Consider the following 21,194-nt stretch of genomic DNA (forward strand, 5'->3'; position numbering starts at 1 on the left):
AATTGAATTTGCACATTTATACAGGTACCATAGCATAGCATTATCGAAATATATTTTTACATTGTCATATATTTTTAAGTGCAACATTATAACTTGATCAAAACTGCAACCTATAGTCGGTTTACATCAAAATTATGGATTTGCATGGAATTCTGTAACGAATAACGTTAAAATTAATGTAAAAACATTAAGTTTTGAGCCCATACCAACTTGAGTGAATAACAACAAAAAAGGCCCCTGCCAACAGTGTAGTGTGCATGTATTTGCGTTTATAAGTAATGTTGTTCTTTTATATTATACAATACTTTCATTGATTACCATGTTTTGTTTATTGTTTGTTTTGTACATTATGGTGAGCATTGCCTTTACTGTTTTATGCACTGAATGATAAATCTCAATTCCCAAACCACATCAATACAGTTGTTCGAGGATATGGAAGCATTTTCAAATAAATACATGTGAATGGTTGTTTGTGACAGAAGGAATTTACACAGTGACTATTTTTACTATATGCATGCACTTCTCATATAGAACATATAAAATCTTCAGTAACCTCAACTCATTTTGCTTTTATGTGAATAATTTACATCGAGTCAGTACTGACACGCCCAGGATTCGATCACTGGCAATATCTGAGGCTAGGCCCCGAGTGGACAGTTTGAACATTCAGTGGATATGGACACGTTGCTAGTATATGAAATTGGAATACTGGCAGCTATGAGTTTTTTCAGCTGGGTGTTAGTTATGCCGGTGTATCACAGGGAACTGTACTCGGACCATACTTCTTTACATTATTCGTAAATTACCAACGTGGCAATTAATGTTTACACTTAGTTTTGCATGCAATTAATGATCACATCTGTAAAGCCGAAACATAGTTCACTGGGGTCAACAGAAGACGACTGTCATTGATATCAATAAATAATTCCCAATGTTATCGGCTGCATATCACTTCGCAAGGAATCGTGTGATTTAACCATTGCGTCTCATTCAGAATGAAGGGGCGGGACGTGGCCTAGTGGTAAAGCGTTCGCTCCATGTGCGGTTGGTCTAGGATCGATCCCCGACGGTGGGCCCATTGACTCATTTCTCGTTCCAGCCAGTGCACCACGATTGGTATATCAAAGGCCGTGGTATGTGCTATCCTGTCTGTGGGATAGTGCATATAAAAAATCCCTTGCTACTAAAAAAAATGTAGCGGGTTTCCTTTCTAAGACTACAGGTCAAAATTACCAAATGTTTGACCATCCAATAGCCGATGATCAATAAATCAATGTGCTCTAGTGGTGTCGTTAAACAAAACAAACATGTTTTTCTTTCAGAACTAACTGCATTATTAAAATTTATTTGGACATAATACAGTCATCTTTTTTAATATAATAATATAATTTTATCAAAACAACCTGTAGTGTGTTTACATCAAAAGAAAGTTGATGAATTTGCATTTAATTCTGTAAGGAATATTAAAATTCATATAAAGACACATTATCAAGTATTTAATTCTGTAAGGAATATTAAAATTCATATAAAGACACATTATCAAGTATTAAAAGCTTACCGCGGGACGTAGCCTTGCAGTAATGCGTGGTCGGTCTGGACAGAGGTACATGTGCTATCCTGTCTGTGGGAGAGGTATATGTGCCATCCTGTCTATGGGATGGTGTATAATAAAAGATCCCTTGCTACCAATGAACAATGTAGCAGGTTTTCTCTCTAAACCTGTATGTCAACATAACCAAATGTTTGACATCCAATAAGTCAATGTGCTCTAGTGGTGTCATTAAACAAAACAAGCTTTTTTATACCAACTTGAATGGATTTTTGTTTTTGCTTCTACAGGGTGTATACTACCAAATCAAATCCAATAGACGACAATAGTAACATATATGGCTAAAACTCCTACCTGCAGCATATATATTATCGACATAAATGCAACGGATATAAATACTACCACCCCTCACCCTTAAAGTGAATCAGGAAAAAAATGGCAGAAATGCTCATTTCTGAGATAACGGGTAGCGTCTATGACTACCCTAGTTCCGCACAAAATTTGAATACATTTTTTACAGGTACCCCATACATGTTTCAAGCACAAGGCTACTTGACACAGTGGTACTAGATGAAATAAAATTGCATACATTTTTTGCCCAGATGAAACTTTTTTTTTACAACCAACACACTCACATTTATCAGTCACAGGAATTGTGGTGTTAACTTCTCTATCAAAAGTTGGGTGCACCTCGAACTCTGACCCAGCCGGAAGTTATTTGCTTTAGTACTACCTACAAGGCTCAAGAATTATTTTTCACACATCCACACATGCTTGTATATTCTCCATCAGTTTCTTTTTTTTTTATTATCAGACATCCTGATTGATAAACTAAACCAGATTTCATACCAGATATAAACATAATTTGATTTTACAATAAACGTTTGAGGGAGTGGGGGGGAAATCACAAACATTGCCCTTACAAATTAATAATAGTAATAATGAAACACAATTGAAATTTATTCCCAAATGTATTGTGCCAAAATAGTCATAGGGATAATTTATGAATGTGTGACGTTCTTGCAGCATTCTCGGAGTGACAGTCTTCTTATTGAATTTGCAACAAGGATGTACTGTCCAGCAAAGGTCATCTCCGGGAGTGGTTTTCCTCCTATAACCTAGGCACTAAATATAGATTCAGGCACTGCGGAAGCAAGTAGACATGGGGTGGGTTGGGTGTTCTGATCAAGGGCGCAAAGTTTAATTCGGGTTCAGGGATACGCTCCTCCATAAAAAAAAAAAAAAACTAGATGTCCTGAAATGCAATTTCCTGCATTCTACAAGTACAATTCATCTCTGCCTTAAGATTTACCAACAATAATATTTTTGATACAGTAATCCGCCATGGCTGGTCACTAGTTTGCTAAATGTCCATTCGATTCTGCATTGTGCAGAGAAATTGGTCTTGATTGTGGACAATGGTTTTACCGTTCATGTTCACCAGGAGACTGCAATTCTCTGAGTTCGATCTACAAAACTAGTAAAGATGGACAAAAAATAATAATTATTTTGTTAATGACTACCATCGTGAGGATGACACAATGACAGATAGCATAGACTAATATTGGAATCAGGAGTAGAAAAAAGATACAATACATATTTTATATGAAACATTTGTTTACTTTTAGAATGTATTGAATAAAACAGATATGCACATTTTATTTGACTCCCGTTTTTCTTTTCTGTTTTTTTAAACAAATTATTATACAGTCAAACTGCGTTATCTTGATGCTGAAGGGACCAACAACATATCTGGAGATAACTATTAATTGATTAAAAAATATATATTGATTGATTGATTGAACTACTGCTGTAGCTGTTGCACATAATTTCCTCTCACTGGTATCCGATGTAAAATCCATTATAATTACAAAGTGTTCGACATTATACAATTTGTGACTGTTATACAATCAATAACTTCAACAAAATTACAAACAATACATATGCATTTGATTTATTCATACTCTTACAAGCAGGTAGAATGGCGATTTCATGCTCTTTGGTTTAGTCAAACGTCTGTAAAATCCAATCTGGTGAAGGAGTATCAAGGTGGTTTCCAACTACTAAATACAAGTAAATGTATTGATATTTTTATTACATGTTTTAGATATTTGTTAGACTGGGTTTGTTTGTACTGAATTCACGTCTTGAATCAACCATCCGTTTGACACAGGTTTAGATCCATCAAAGGATCAAACATGCCCATATTGAGTACACGTTCAAAGTTTCCCCATGGAATCTGCCAAAGACCGATTGAAATAAAAGTCTGTTTAAACACTGTCAGGCACCTGTGTTGCATGGTGAATCGTGGATCACAATCCATACGGACCAAGAAATAAACATCTAACATCGGTATCAGCAACCACTGTTGACTCTACAGGCTGATTTTCATCCATTTTAACTTGATTTCAGTGATTGTATACAATTAATTTTCAAGCACGCTGTTCTGGGCACACACCTCAGTCATTTGTGCTATCTGACCGTCCAGTAATGTTTAACTGTTAGTGGTCTGTGAGAAAGAGGTCACTGTAGTGGCCTTCACCTCTCCATTGGGTTGTTGAAGCTCACTCTGAGTGGATGAGGTAGTGGGACTTGAACCCAGAACCTACCAGCGTTAATCCTGATGGTCTAACCACTGCTCCACAGTCCAGTCCGCAGTCCACTCCACAGTCCAGTCCGCAGTGTGACTGCTGTCGGGAAGTTTTGTATCAAACAGGTATTCACTGTCAGAAGTTGGCTGAATCCCGTTATATACTTAAGGAAATAAGTCTCTCTGCATGTATTGCACAAGCAGTACGTGTAATGATAATTATGAAGGAAAAATCATTGGTAAACATGAGTCAATTTGCACAATTATGTTGAAGTCATCATCTTTGTCAAATTACAAATTGTACATTAGGTTTGAAACCATTTTATTTGGAGTACAGGAACTTTTTTCTGTGAGTATATATTTTTCACAAGACATCAAAGTAAGCCAGCAAGCTGTTTCATTTCCAGATCCTGGTTAATCACTGACCAATCACAAGTCACGTCTGTCAGATGTAGTGTAGACGCAGTGTACACGGACCAATCATAAATCATGTCTGTCTGATGTAGAGTGGGTGCTATTATATATTAACCAATCACTTCTGTCAAATGTAGTGTAGATGCCACTATACACTGACCAATCACAACTCGTATCTGTCAGAGGGTAAATATCATTATATACTGAGAGATCAGAAATCATGTCCATCAGATAAAGGGAGGATGTGCTTCGTACTGACCAATCCAAACTCACGACTGTCAGTTGTGTCATCCAGCGTAGAATTCGGTGGCTGGGTCCTGATGGTTGCAGGTCATGAGGACGTCTTTGAACTTGTCAAGCAGGGTGAGCAGGTGTGAGCGTGTGATGTTTTCGTAGAACATGATCTCCTCCAGGTGGTGCTTCCCGTTGAAGTAAGGACTCAACCTGAATGTAAAACACAACACACACTTGTACCACTCCTATAAAACACAACACAACACACAATTGTACCACTCCTATAAAACACAACACAACACATATGTGAACCACTCCTATAAAACACAACCCAACACACACACGTACCACTCCTATAAAACACAACACAACACACACTTGTACCACTCCTATAACACACAACACAACACACATGTGTAACACTCCTATAAAACACAACACAACACACACGTGTACCACTCCTATATAAAACACAACACAACACACACTTGTACCACTCCTATAAAACACAACACAACACACACATGACCACTCCCATAAAACACAACACAACACACACATGACCACTACCATAAAACACAACACAACACACAATTGTACCACTCCCATAAAACACATCACAACACACACATGTACCACTCCCATAAAACACAAAACACACCTATGTATCACTCCCATAAAACACAATACAACACACACATGTACCACTCCTATAAAACACAACACAACACACACTTGTATCACTCCTATAAAACACATCACAACACACACTTGTACCACTCCTATAAAACACAACACACACTTGTACCACTCCTATAAAACACAACACAAGTGTACCACTCCTATAACACACAACACAACACACACGTGTACCACTCCTATAAAACAACACAACACACACGTGTACCACTCCTATAAAACACAACACAACACACACTTGTACCACTCCCATAAAACACATCACAACACACACATGTACCACTCCTATAAAACACAAAACACACACATGTACCACTCCCATAAAACACAACACAACACACACATGTACCACTCTTATCAAACACAACACAACACACACTTTTACCACTCCTATAAAACACATCACAACACACACTTGTACCACTCCCATAAAACACATCACAACACACACTTGTACCACTCCCATAAAACACAACACAACACACACTTGTACCACTCCTATAAAACACATCACAACACACACTTGTACCACTCCTATAAAACACAACACAACACACACGTGTACCACTCCTATAGGCTTCATACATTCACGCCACTGGCCCCGTGCTTATAAACCTTAAAGTCTAGACTTTAATCAAGTCCAGACTTTAACGTCATGGCAACGCCATTCAAATAGCATTACGTTAAGGTCTGGACTTTATTAAAGTCTAGACTTTAAGTTTTATAAGCAGGGGCCCTGGTCCTAGTTCTGCTTAAAACAACCCATTATATTAGTCTCACCTAGACCCCTATTTTATTTTGATGATGTATTGAAAAAAGAGAAAAACTAAGTTAACTGAATTATAGCTGAAAGAGTAAGCATAGTGATTATTATTTTATTTAATTGATGCAAGCATAGTTTATAATAATCAATAACATTAAAACCCACTGTTTTGAGACCTAACTATGGATATTGTGAGAACCCAGTATATTTATAAGTAATACTGTTGTGAGTTACGTTTTTTTTATAATTGTAAACTGGCGCTCACATAACTCCGGTATGAGACTATTACCAACCGCCAACTTATGAAGTCTTTTATGTCCATTTTATTACGTTTGGGCTGATTCAGCAAGCTGATTTTACCAGCACGCTGATTTTACCAGCACGCTGAATTTTTCGCTGATTATCAAAAGTTATAAAAAGGCAGCGTTTAATGCTGGCCGTCAGTCTGGCTTTACCCTTACATTAGGTGGGTTGGGACCCATTTTGTTTATTTTCTAAAATTGTGGGTTTTTAACTAAAGAGTTGGGATTAGACAGCCATTCTTACTAATAAGTAGTATTAATAAACATGATAATTATATTTGGCAATCAAAATTAATTAGAAATTTATTATTTAGATATAGGTTGATAGCCTTCAATCATAAACTGAGAGCCCAGAAGTGCTATGGTATTTACTGTGAAAAGCTAACATTGAGATAAAGTGTCTTGGACATAAGTGATATTATTCTGAGATAGGAATATGTAGTCTATTGAGTTAGAAGTACTGAAATAGAAGTTCAAGTGTAGCTTAATATTGCTGAAGTAGTGAAAAGTGAGGTAGTTCACTCGGTGTATATGAGAAGATAGAATAGAAGTAGTGAAGAGTGAGAAGTAGTGAAATAGAAGTTAAAGTGTAGTTTAATATATTGCTGAAGTAGTGAAAAGTGAGGTAGTTCACTCGGTGTATATGAGAAGATAGAATAGAAGTAGTGAAGAGTGAGAAGTATTGAAATAGAAGTTAAAGTGTATATTGCTGAAGTAGTGAAAAGTGGGATAGTTTACACTGTGTATAAGAGAAGATAGTGTAGAAGTAGTGAAGAGTGAGAAGTGAAATATAGTTGAAGTAGTTGTGGGTGATGTAGTGCCACCCTACTGAGTTTATGGTGTTTAAGATGTAGTTGTGGGTGATGTAGTGCCACCCTACTGAGTTTATGGTGTTTAAGATGTAGTTGTGGGTGATGTAGTGCCACCCTACTGAGTTTATAGTGTTTAAGTAGTAGTTGAGGGTGATGTAGTGCCACCCTGTGTAGTTTATAGTGTTTAAGAGGTAGTTGAGGGTGATGTAGTGCCACCCTACTGAGTTTATAGTGTTTAAGTAGTAGTTGAGGGTGATGTAGTGCCACCCTGTGTAGTTTATAGTGTTTAAGAGGTAGTTGAGGGTGATGTAGTGCCACCCTACTGAGTTTATAGTGTTTAAGTAGTAGTTGAGGGTGATGTAGTGCCACCCTGTGTAGTTTATAGTGTTGAAGTGACAGAGAGTGATGTAGTGCCACTCTGAGTAGAGAAATATAGTACTGAAGTAGTAGGTAGTGAGAGAGAGAGTATTAGAGATAGTGTAGTGAACTGTAGTATTAAAGATAAAGCAATATATTAAACTAGCACATCTGAAGTTAGACTGTAAGTAAATAGAAGTTCAGTTATAGTGAAAATAGTTGTGTAGTTGCATAATGTAGTTTAATGATAAAATAGGTAACCTGAATACTACTTACCTTAATGAATACATATAGCTGAGACAATGTTAGTTTTTAGCAACATTTAATGATATTGGTCAATGTGTATGACTGAAAGTGCTTGTTGATAGCAAATATACAAATAATATAGTGAAGTGCAAGAAGCATTTTATTGAGACTGTTGGAAAACTATTTACCCTTGTTGTTACATAATAAATGATTGAACTTTACAAATTTGTTGTGTCATCTTTGCCTTCTATAGTTATTTGGGAGTTTATTACCAGCCATTCACAAAACATTCAGACGCTCAGTCGTCACAATATGCATTTTACTGGGATACATTTGTATTGTGTGATATACATACCTAGCAAATAACTTCAAATCCTCCACATTTCTTGCTGCTGGACATTTCAAGATGGCTGCCTTGACGTCGGGAGTGAGGCTGTTGAGAAGGGAATCCTGCAGACGCCACTGAGCCTTGGTTTCCTCGGTGATGACGGTCCCATCACTGGCCATCTCACCGACCGACGGAGACTTAGACAACATGTTGAGCTGCATCGACCCAGTCGGACCAACACTCTCGTCACTGTTCACTACAACAGAGAAGAAACCTGCATCAGTCAGACCAACACTCTCGTCACTATTCACTACAAAAGAGAGGAAACCTGCATCAGTCAGACCAACACTCTTGTCACTGTTCACTACAACAGAGAAGAAACCTGCATCAGTCAGACCAACACTCTCGTCACTGTTCACTACAACAGAGAAGAAACCTGCATCAATCGGACCAACACTCTCGTCACTGTTCACTACAACAGAGAAGAAACCTGTATCAGTCAGACCAACACTTGTCACTGTTCACTACAACAGAGAAGAAACCTGCATCAATCGGACCAACACTCTCGTCACTGTTCACTATAACAGAGAAGAAACCTGTATCAGTCAGACCAACACTCTCGTCACTGTTCAAAACAACAGAGAAGAAACCAGTATCGACCCAGTCGGACCAACACTCTCGTCACTGTTCACTACAACAGAGAAGAAACCTGTATCCGTCAGACCAACACTCTTGTCACTGTTCAATACAACAGAGAAGAAACCAGTATCAACCGTCGGACCAACACTCTCGTCACTGTTCACTACAACAGAGAAGAAACCTGCATCAGTCGGAACAACACTCTCATCACTGTTCACTACAAGAGAGAAGAAACCTGTATCAGTCAGACCAACACTCTCGTCACTGTTCACTACAACAGAGAAGAAACCAGTATCAGTCAGACCAACACTTGTCACTGTTCAATACAACAGAGAAGAAACCTGCATCAGCCGAACCAACACTCTCGTCACTGTTCACTACAACAGAGAAGAAACCTGTATCAGTCAGACCAACACTTGTCACTGTTCACTACAACAGAGAAGAAACCTGCATCAGTCGGACCCACACTCTCGTCACTGTTCACTACAACAGAGAAAAAACCTGCATCAATCGGACCAACACACTCTTGTCACTGTTCACTACAACAGAGAAGAAACCTGTATCAGTCAGACCAACACTCTCATCACTGTTCACTACAACAGCGAAGAAACCTGTATCAGTCAGACCAACACTGGTCCCTGTTCACTACAACAGAGAAGAAACCTGTATCAGTCAGACCAACACTGGTCACTACAACAGAGAAGAAACCTGTATCAGTCAGACCCACACTCTTGTCACTGTTCACTACAACAGAGAAGAAACCTGCATCAGTCAGACTAACACTCTCGCCACTGTTCACTACAACAGAGAAGAAACCTGCATCAGTCAGACTAACACTCTCGTCACTGTTCACTACAACAGAGAAGAAACCTGTATCAGTCAGACCCACACTCTTGTCACTGTTAACTACAACAGAGAAGAAACCTGTATCAGTCAGACCCACACTCTTGTCACTGTTAACTACAACAGAGAAGAAACCTGCATCAGTCAGACCAACACTCTTGTCACTGTTAACTACAACAGAGAAGAAATCTGCATCAGTCAGACCCACACTCTCGTCACTGTTCACTACAGGAGAGAAGAAACCTGCATCAGTCAGACAAACACTCTTGTCACTGTTCACTACAACAGAGAAGAAACCTGTATCCGTCAGACCAACACTCTCGTCACTGTTCAATACCACAGAGAAGAAACCAGTATCAACCGTCGGACCAACACTCTCGTCACTGTTCACTACAACAGAGAAGAAACCTGCATCAGTTGGAACAACACTCTCATCACTGTTCATTACAAGAAAGAAGAAACCTGTATCAGTCTGACCAACACTTGTCACTGTTCACTACAACAGAGAAGAAACCTGCATCAGTCAGACCAACACTCTCATCACTGTTCACTAGAACAGAGAAGAAACCTGCACTGACCCAGTCAGACCAACACTCTCGTCACTGTTCACTACAACAGAGGAGAAACCTGCATTGACCCAGTCAGACCAACTCTTGTTACTGTTTACTACACCAGATCAGAAACCTGCATTGACCCAGTCAGACCAACACTCTTGTCACTGTTCACTTCAACAGCGAAGAAACCTGCATCAGTCGGACCTAAGATTACGTATTTACCTGACACAGCGTCTGAGATACTATTTGTTTGTCACAAGTCGAATGTATTTTGTAAATTATTATTATTATTTTTTGTATTGAGCTACATTGTCACTGTTCACTTTGTCAGTATGTTTTATGTAGCTGAGGCAATGTAGCATTAGAAGTCAGAAATAGCTTGGTGTATAGTTATTGACAGCCTTGTGCGTTACTATTAATGCAATAGAACAATAGAGCTGTAGCTTGGCTTGTAGTTGTTGAGAATGACTGTAGAGTGTGGGTATGAAATACTGTGTGGTGCATGCTTTGGGAGCTTGGGTGTGAGTAGTTTTGGTGAATAAAAGCAGTGTGGTGTAGTGTACTGGTCACTGGTAACACATTCTTTGGTAGAGACGTTTGAAAAAATATATTGGAACGAGATATGTGGGTGTACATTAAAAGCTGGTATAAGAGCGTGAGTAGAATCATGTGTATATGTTTTACATTAAGCTTAAATGTTAAAGCTTGTAAAATATGTGGTATGAGATAAATGTTGGTTTGTGGATCTTTATGTATTTAAACATTGTATGCATATTATGAGTTTGTGTAAACGAAGAAAGGAATGGATTATTAATTGAATGTATTAATAACTGAACTAGTTTATGAGCGTGTAATACATGTATGTATGTATGTGAACTAGTACCGGGTATGTGGTTAAATATGGATGTGGTACAATGTGGTGATTTCAATAATATTTTGTTGTAGTTTTTATGCTACGTGAGATGTGCCCCAGGTGTGGTGGAAGTTATAACAAGAGGTGCGTCACGGGGTCAGGGCTGTCTTTCGTGATGTTGAGGGGTCTCTTAGTTCGTAAGAGATGATGCAATGGAAAACTGGATGGAGAGCTGAGAGAGGTGGTGAATTCGGTGTTTGGTGTATCTAAGTAGAAACTAGGTGCTCCGTGGACTGAGAACTGGTTACTTGTGTAATAACATGACTTTGCAACTTGTGTGATTCATTGATAGTTTGTTGGTGGACTATTATGCAATATTATGTGACGACATAATATTGTAAACTATTGTTGTGAATTTGGTGTGAATGGTATGCGGGAATGAATGATGGTGTTAAATATGAAATCGATGGGTGGTATGAAAGGGTATGGTGTGTTATATTTGTGAATATTTATGAGATTATTGTAAATTAAAATTATTGTTTATATCCTGAATTATGTTGTTCTTCATAGTTGCTAGTACGTGACATAATTTTGGTGGAGATGCAGGGCAAATATTTGATTTGTTAAAAGTCACTGTACTGGTAGCTAAGAAGAGCAAGGTGGGACGTGTATTTAACTTGATACTTACTGTATTGTAGTTTGCCAGTTGTTCAAAGCCGCGGGACTTGTTAGATCAGTGTAATTTGACTGCTTTTTAACACATGTGTTCCGAATGTTTCACTGCAGATGTATGACGGATGGGATTGTAGATATTGTAAATATGTGATGCAACACTGGTAAGTATGTGGTGAGTATTAGTTGTTTAGTACATTGTTTTGTTTGGTCATAGAAGAGTTGGTGATAGTCATACCAGGTATGTATAATATTGTCATATTTTAAGGTTCAAATGTGGGTTAATTATTTGTGTATTTGTTTTTTGTATATAGCCTTCATGTCTAAATTCAGTATGGATATTGAAAGATTTATTACAGTAGGCAAGAGTTTGGGTTTAGAGAAGGGAGAATTGCAAAAGTTTGTTCAAGAAGAAAAAGAGGAATGGAGAGAGAAGGAGAGACTTGAGAGAGAAGATCGTCAGAGGGAAAGAGGACAGAGAAAATGAAAGGAGAGCAGTTAAAGAGTTGGCTGAAATGGAGCTGGAAGAAAAAGAAAGGGAGAGAAAAGCTGTAAAAGAGATGGCAGAACTGGAAATTGAGAGAGAAAGAATGAAGTTGGAGTTGGAACGGCAAGGAGGTAACATGAATAGAGGCGATCCATCTTCGATTTCTAAGGTGAGTAACATAAAATTAAAATTGCCTATATTCCAAGATGGTCGGGACGATATGGATGCTTATTTGACAAGTTTTGAGAGACTTATGGAAGTACAGGAAACTCCTCAAAGAGATTGGGCTATTCATTTGGGAATATTACTAACGGGTAAAGCAAGGGACGTATATGTGAGATTGGAAACTGAAGATGCAGTTAATTATGAAAAACTAAAACGTGCTCTACTACATAGATATGAATTAACTGAGGAAGGATTTAGGTTAAAGTTTAGAAACGCACAAGTGGAAGATGGGGAGACTTATACTCAATTTTTAAGCAGATTGCGTGGTTATGCAAATAGATGGATTAAATTGAGTAGCATTGATTTGACGTTTGAGGATTTGTTAGATTTGTTGCTCAGAGAACAATTGTTGAATTCGGCAAGTATTGACTTAACTTTGTTTTTGAAAGAAAGGATACCCGAGAATGCATGTAAGATGGCAGAATTAGCGGAGAAGTTCACTGAGGCAAGGAAAGGAATTGTACAGCCTAGAAAAGGAGACGGTAATAACAGAAGTAGATTTCAACAAAGTCATGGATCTGGAAGAGGTTTTGTGGAAAAGAGAGAGGTTGGCAAGTTCAGTAGACCAAAGTTTTCAGGTAATGATAAACATTCAGAATCGGTATCATGGCAACCAAAATGTTTTATTTGTGAAAGGAAAGGTCATTTGGCAAGGACATGTCCTAATAGATTTAAGAGAAAAGAAACTATTGGATGCATGGTGAACATGAACAGAGAAAGAAGTACTTTTACTGAAAATGATAAAAATATGAATGTGCTAATTGGAAATGCATTTGGAAAGGAACTAAAAATTATCAGAGATACTGGTTGTTCCACAGTAACGATTAAAAGATCCTTAGTGCCTGAGTGTGCTATGACAGGAGAAATAGGAAGCTATGTAGGATTAGATGGAATTGTGAAAGATCAACCTTGGTGTGAAGTATACCTGAGGACGCCCTTTTATACAGGAAAAGTGAAAGCATTGGTGTTTGATAATCCCATTTATGACATTGTTATTGGTAACATACCAGGGGCGCGTGATGTAAAGCAACCGGATCCGACTGGGACAACAATCAAAATACAGACCATTGGTGTGATGGAAACACGGTCACAAAAGAAGGAAAAGAAGGTGAAACAATTGATAACTGCAAAGGTCAAGTTAGATGTAGTAAACTCGGAAGAGATGAAGACAGCACAGAGGAAAGACGTGAGTTTGGAAAAGCTGTTTCAGTTAGCGGAAAAAGGAGTGGAAAAGGTTAAAGGTAAGAATGTCTCAAGGTTTGTGGTGAGAAAAGATTTGCTAATGAGAGAGTTTAAATCGCCAAATGTGGAAAATGGAGAATTATTCTTACAATTAGTTGTTCCTACAGAGATGAGAATGCAAGTAATGAGAGTTGGTCATGAGACAATAATAGCTGGACATTTAGCCACAAAGAAATCAAGTGATAGAATACAGAGACACTTTTACTGGCCTGGGTTGAATAGTGACGTTCGTAGATTTTGTCAGTCATGTGATGTCTGTCAAAAGACAATACCGAAAGGTAGAATAGGTAAGACATTATTAGGACAAATGCCAATAATTGATATACCTTTTCAGAGGATAGCAGTAGACTTGATTGGGCCTATTGAACCAATGTCAGAGAGAAAGAACCGCTACATTTTGACCATCGTGGACTATGCTACAAGATACCCTGAAGCTGTTCCATTAGCGAAGATTGACACAGAAACCGTGGCAGAAGCGCTGGTATCAGTATTTAGCAGAGTGGGTGTACCGAATGAAATTTTGACTGATATGGGGACTCAATTCACTTCAGATCTAATGAAAGAGGTAGGACGTTTATTATCATTACATCAACTCACTACCACTCCTTATCACCCCATGTGTAATGGACTTGTAGAGCGCTTTAATGGGACATTGAAAACCATGTTGAAAAAAATGTGTGTTGAACGGCCCAAAGATTGGGATAGATATGTAGCACCATTATTGTTTGCTTATAGAGAAGTGCCACAAGAGAGTCTTGGATTTTCACCGTTTGAATTGTTATATGGGAGAACAGTGAGGGGACCCATGCACATTCTAAAAGAACTGTGGACAGGAGAAGTTCAGGATCAAGAAGTAAAGACAACTTATGAGTATGTGTTAGATTTACGGGAAAGGTTAGAAAGAACATGTGAAATGGCAAACAAAGAGTTGAAAAAGGCCTCAGCGAGGTACCGTGGGTATTTCAACAAGCGAGCGAGGGACCGTAGATTTAGTGTAGGTGATAGAGTATTACTTCTATTACCAGTTCAGAACAACAAACTATTGATGAAATGGCAAGGACCTTTTGTAATCAAAGAGAAAGTGAGCAACTTGGATTATAGGATTGAGATCAATGGAAAGAGGAAAACATATCATGTAAACTTATTAAAGAAGTATTTGGAAAGAAATAACACAAGGCCGGGGCATAATGTGGAAACAGTTTGCATTGGTGTGGTAGAAGATGATGGGGAGAGGGATATGGACAAACCATTAGACATAGAATTACCATCACTATGTGTGACAGAAACCTGGAAAGAGTGTAACATTTCACATGAACTGCAAGTGAATAAAATAGAATCAGTGCAGAATTTGTTAGAACAATTTGGGGATGTGTTAACAGATAAACCTGGATTGACAACGTTAGACACATTTCAGTTGAAACTAACATCAGATGAACCAGTTAGATTAAAACCTTATCCAACACCTCACAGCTTAACCGATATTGTAAGAAAGGAGTTGGACCAAATGCTTGAACTGAATGTTATTGAACCATCGAAATCAGCTTATGCGAGTCCAATAGTCTTAGTTAAGAAGAAGGAAGGTACTTACAGGTTTTGTACAGACTATAGACGTCTGAACAGAATAGTGGTTTTCGATGCAGAGCCTATTCCTAACATAGAAGAGTTATTTAGTAAATTGTCAAAAGCTACATTCTTTACAAAAATGGACCTATGTAAAGGTTATTGGCAAATTCCAATAACTGAGGAATTCAGAGAAATGACTGCATTTGTTACTCCTCATGGACTATTTCAATGGAAAGTGATGCCTTTTGGTATCGTAAGTGCACCAGCCGTGTTTTCGAGAATGATGAGGAAACTTCTGAAAGATATTGACCATGTGATGAATTATATAGATGACATATTAATTTACACAGAAACTTGGGAAGAACAGATGAACTTAGTAAGGCAAGTGCTACAGAGACTGAGAAATGCAAACTTAACAGCAAAACCAAGTAAGTGTTTCTTTGGATATCACAATGTGGAGTTTTTGGGTCATATTATCGGGAAAGGAGAAATAAAACCCGATGTGAAGAAAGTCAGTAAAATACTGTTAGTGACAAAACCACAGAACAAAAAACAGATGAGGTCGTTTCTTGGCTTAATTGGATATTATAGAAAATTCATTCCAAATTTTTCAGCAGTTTCATCTCCATTGACAGATATGACAAAGAAAGGAAACCCAAATGAACTGAAATGGACAGACCAAACAACTCGGACGTTTGAGACGTTAAAGCAGTTGATGTCTAGTGCACCTATCTTGAGACTGCCAGATTTGAATAAGCCTTTTATAATTCGAACCGATGCGTCAGGTACTGGTATAGGGGCAGTACTGTTGCAGGAAGATGAAGGTAAGACATTTCCTGTATTGTATCTGAGTAGGAAGTTGAAACTGAGGGAAACCAGATATGCAACTGTGGAAATGGAATGTTTGGCCATAGTGTGGGCAATTGGTAAGTTGAAGCAGTATGTGTATGGGACAGAATTCATTTTAGAGACAGACCATAAGTCACTGATTTGGTTAAACAGTGCAAAGATGACCAACAGCCGGATCATGAGGTGGGCACTCAGTCTACAACCGTACAGGTTTGTATGTCATAGCATCCGGGGTGTAGACAATGTTGGAGCAGATTTGTTGAGCAGGTGTGGCGACACTGGTATGTAAATATCGGATATTGAGGACCTGGCAAATATATGTATATATGTTCAGTAGTAAAGTAGAATTTGACTTGTGATTTTGTTTTTAATTTTCTTACGGGAAGAAAATTCTAAAGTAGGGGGATGTGTCACAAGTCAAATGTATTTTGTAAATTATTATTATTATTTTTTGTATTGAGCTACATTGTCACTGTTCACTTTGTCAGTATGTTTTATGTAGCTGAGGCAATGTAGCATTAGAAGTCAGAAATAGCTTGGTGTATAATTATTGACAGCCTTGTGCGTTACTATTAATGCAATAGAACAATAGAGCTGTAGCTTGGCTTGTAGTTGTTGAGAATGACTGTAGAGTGTGGGTATGAAATACTGTGTGGTGCATGCTTTGGGAGCTTGGGTGTGAGTAGTTTTGGTGAATAAAAGCAGTGTGGTGTAGTGTACTGGTCACTGGTAACACATTCTTTGGTAGAGACGTTTGGAAAAATATATTGGAACGAGATATGTGGGTGTACATTAAAAGCTGGTATAAGAGCGTGAGTAGAATCATGTGTATATGTTTTACATTAAGCTTAAATGTTAAAGCTTGTAAAATATGTGGTATGAGATAAATGTTGGTTTGTGGATCTTTATGTATTTAAACATTGTATGCATATTATGAGTTTGTGTAAACGAAGAAAGGAATGGATTATTAATTGAATGTATTAATAACTGAACTAGTTTATGAGCGTGTAATACATGTATGTATGTATGTGAACTAGTACCGGGTATGTGGTTAAATATGGATGTGGTACAATGTGGTGATTTCAATAATCTTTTGTTGTAGTTTTTATGCTACGTGAGATGTGCCCCAGGTGTGGTGGAAGTTATAACAAGAGGTGCGTCACGGGGTCAGGGCTGTCTTTCGTGATGTTGAGGGGTCTCTTAGTTCGTAAGAGATGATGCAATGGAAAACTGGATGGAGAGCTGAGAGAGGTGGTGAATTCGGTGTTTGGTGTATCTAAGTAGATACTAGGTGCTCCGTGGACTGAGAACTGGTTACTTGTGTAATAACATGACTTTGCAACTTGTGTGATTCATTGATAGTTTGTTGGTGGACTATTATGCAATATTATGTGACGACATAATATTGTAAACTATTGTTGTGAATTTGGTGTGAATGGTATGCGGGAATGAATGATTGTGTTAAATATGAAATCGATGGGTGGTATGAAAGGGTATGGTGTGTTATATTTGTGAATATTTATGAGATTATTGTAAATTAAAATTACCTAAGATTACGTTATTTACCTGACACAGCGTCTGAGATACTATTTGTTACACCACTACCTAAGATTACGTTATTTACCTGACACAGCGTCTGAGATACTATTTGTTACACCACTACCTAAGATTACGTTATTTACCTGACACAGCATCTGAGATACTATTTGTTACACCACTACCTAAGATTACGTTATTTACCTGATACTGTGTCTGAGATACTATTTGTTATACCACTACCTAAGATTACGTTATTTACCTGACGCAGCATCTGAGATACTAGAGGTGATGCGTAAGCCCATGTCTTCCATCAGCACTGACAACACCGACTCCTCCACCACCTGAACTTTGGCTTTCACAACATCCTCATCAGACTGCGACGGTGCAGCCGCGGGTTTCTGAGGGACGAGGAAGATGTAGGTGTGAAGCTGCAGTAGTAGGCGATGTTGTAGCATCCACACGACTAGTTGGACACGTTGCGCCTGGAATGTTCACAGATCAATAAACTTCCTCTAATTATATATATATTTTTAACATGTATTGGGATCAGTTGATATTCAAAGACGTAGTTACAAAATATAAACCAAGTTTTAATGATTATGTGTAAGACATACAATTTATGAAAAATGGACTTAAATAACATACATTGGTCAAAAATGCGAAACTTGATGCCTTCACATGAGAAAAGTAAGACCTAACTGTAGGTCTAACAAGTGGAGACATGATGTAAGTTGTGTATGTGTAACAAAAGATATAAAACATTTTATTTATTGGTCAAATATGATTTATATCCCATCTTATAAATATACAGAACTTCACATATGTTGTTTTTACTCCTATTTATTGTACAAATTTATTTTGCTCAGGAATATATACCACGAGACTGTGTATAGTGGTCGAGTGGTTGGTTCCTGCGCAAAATAAACGAGTGCAATAAATAGGAAGCAAAAACAATGAATGTGAAGTTGTGTATTTATTACATACGGTACCTTCTTTTATATTTTACAAAACGTTTTTTAATTTAACTTCACAACTAGACATTCTTAAATCTATAGATTATTCAATCCTCCTATCATGGATTTTCTTAACATTAACAATCTTACTCTGTGGCAATCTTGTGTAATGCTTCAAATATGTTTGTCAGATATGACTTGTATCTCGTCACACATAATTTGTAAATCAGACATGACTCCATAATAAAAAGGTGTTAACTCCAGTAAAAATAAAAAGGCAATTCCCCATTTATAAGTTCTCAGTCCAGATCTTGTGTGATACAAGATAAATTTATGAAACAGTTTGAAAATTTCTTAAGATTAAATAGGTATGTAATAAAATTGTGTTACACAACTTTAGCATATTCTTCATGTGACGAGATACAAGTCATATCTGACAAACATCAAATATCCTCTTCACATTATCACTGTAATTCAAGTGAGGACAAGTCAGTTAGACATTACAGACTGCAGCCTGTAAGCGGCAACTACAGACAGGTTATTACTCACACTTTTTTTTAAATGTTTCACAAACATGACACATGGTGAAAAAGGAAAGTGGACAGCATAAAAATCAATTTGTTACTTCCCACACACCTGATGATCTGACCTCTGTGGGATGTTTCTGTTTTCACGCAGATAGCTAGGGAGAGAGAACTCTGACATCTCTACATGGAGTGATCTCCCTGGAAAATGTTCTGTGAACTCTTCAACAAGAGGAGAATTTCTGAAACATTAAACATGTAGTCAATAAGTAGCAAAACATTACCAATTTTTATTTTTTTTTTCTTCCTGTACATCTACCATAAAAATACAATTTCACAAAGATATTTTTCCATACTGACGTCCAAAAGAAACTATATACAAAGACTGAGAGACTACTGAAGAAAACCCAGCATATGTTGATTGTTTCAAACCTATATTCATGAGAGTGATCCTCTTGGCATCTTGTGAACAACATTTCACTCCATAAAAGCACAAACATATTTAACAAGCATTCCATTTCCTTTGTCCAAATTATAAAGGAATTTAAACAATGTTTCTTGGTACAGTTTCTTTTGGGTGTCAGTATATATTGACAAACAATTTGACCAAGTTGAGACAAAACCAATAACATTGCTTGAAGCGAGAGAACATAGACATTGGTTTTACATTGAGGGTAAATGACATTGTGGTTGATTTACACTGAGGTATTTGCTTGAGGCAGAGGGTAAGTGACATTGTGGTTGACTTACACTGAGGTATTTGCTTGAGGCAGAGGGTAAGTGACACTGTGGTTGACACACTGAGGTATGAGGGTAAGTGACACTGTGACTTACACTGAGGTATTTGCTTGAGGCAGAGGGTAAGTGACACTGTGGTTGACTTACACTGAGGTATTTGCTTGAGGCAGAGGGTAAGTGACACTGTGGTTGACTTACACTGAGGTATTTGCTTGAGGCAGAGGGTAAGTGACACTGTGGTTGACTTACACTGAGGTATTTGCTTGAGGCAGAGGGTAAGTGACACTGTGGTTGACTTACACTGAGGTATTTGCTTGAGGCAGAGGGTAAGTGACACTGTGGTTGACTTACACTGAGGTATTTGCTTGAGGCAGAGGGTAAGTGACACTGTGGTTGACTTACACTGAGGTATTTGCTTCAGGCAGAGGGTAAGTGACACTGTGGTTGACTTACACTGAGGTATTTGCTTGAGGCAGAGGGTAAGTGACACTGTGGTTGACTTACACTATGGTATTTGCTTGAGGCAGAGGGTAAATGACACTGTGGTTGACTTACATTAAGGTATTTGCTTGAGGCAGAGGGTAAATGACACTGTGGTTGACTTACACTAAGGTATTTGCTTGAGGCGAGAGAACATAGACGTTGGTTTCACACAAAGGGTAAATGACCGTCGCCTTCGCCCAGTACACCAGGTGACAAACTAGCTGAAAAACCTGTCAAATAAAAAAAATAAAAATTAAATATTCTTGTTCAAGAATCAAGAAAAGAAAACAAAATTATTAATAAGTCTGCTTCAGCTTTACTTATAAGGATTGTCTGTTATTGCTTTTCAGTTCTTGGCAAACTTTGAATGGATTCCAATCAGGGGAGATAAGCACATAACATAGATAAGCACATGACATAGATAAGCACATATGACATAGATAAGCACATGACAGATAAGCACATAACATAGATAAGAACATGACATAGATAAGCACATGACAGTGATTAGCACATGACGTAGATAAGAACATGACATAGATAAGCACATGACATAGATAAGAACATGACAGAAAAGAACATGACATAAAAGAACATGACATATATAAGCACATGCCATAGATAAGAACATGACAGTGATAAGCACATGACATAGATAAGCACATGACATAGATAAGCACATGACATAAATAAGAACACAACATAGATAAGCACATGACAATGATAAGCACATGAC

At 37.8% G+C, this 21,194-nt stretch overlaps 1 protein-coding gene across 2 annotated transcripts in view; it reads right to left on the reverse strand.

Annotated features, from left to right (window-relative positions):
* Positions 1-3,491: 3,491 nt before the first annotated feature.
* Positions 3,492-21,194, reverse strand: part of LOC121378487 (GATOR complex protein NPRL3-like) — a 33,544-nt gene continuing 15,841 nt past the window's right edge. For both annotated transcript variants that reach the window (XM_041506678.1, XM_041506679.1), the window contains 5 exons: positions 20,582-20,688; positions 19,350-19,479; positions 18,020-18,242; positions 8,322-8,550; positions 3,492-4,997 (listed from right to left, as the gene is read on the reverse strand). In XM_041506678.1, the coding sequence (XP_041362612.1) occupies positions 4,841-4,997; positions 8,322-8,550; positions 18,020-18,242; positions 19,350-19,479; positions 20,582-20,688 (846 nt within the window). In that variant the 3' untranslated portion in view covers positions 3,492-4,840. The remainder of the gene's footprint in view (positions 4,998-8,321; positions 8,551-18,019; positions 18,243-19,349; positions 19,480-20,581; positions 20,689-21,194) is intronic.

The sequence above is a fragment of the Gigantopelta aegis genome, chromosome 8 (assembly GCF_016097555.1).
Source record: "Gigantopelta aegis isolate Gae_Host chromosome 8, Gae_host_genome, whole genome shotgun sequence".
NCBI lineage: Eukaryota > Metazoa > Mollusca > Gastropoda > Neomphalida > Peltospiridae > Gigantopelta > Gigantopelta aegis.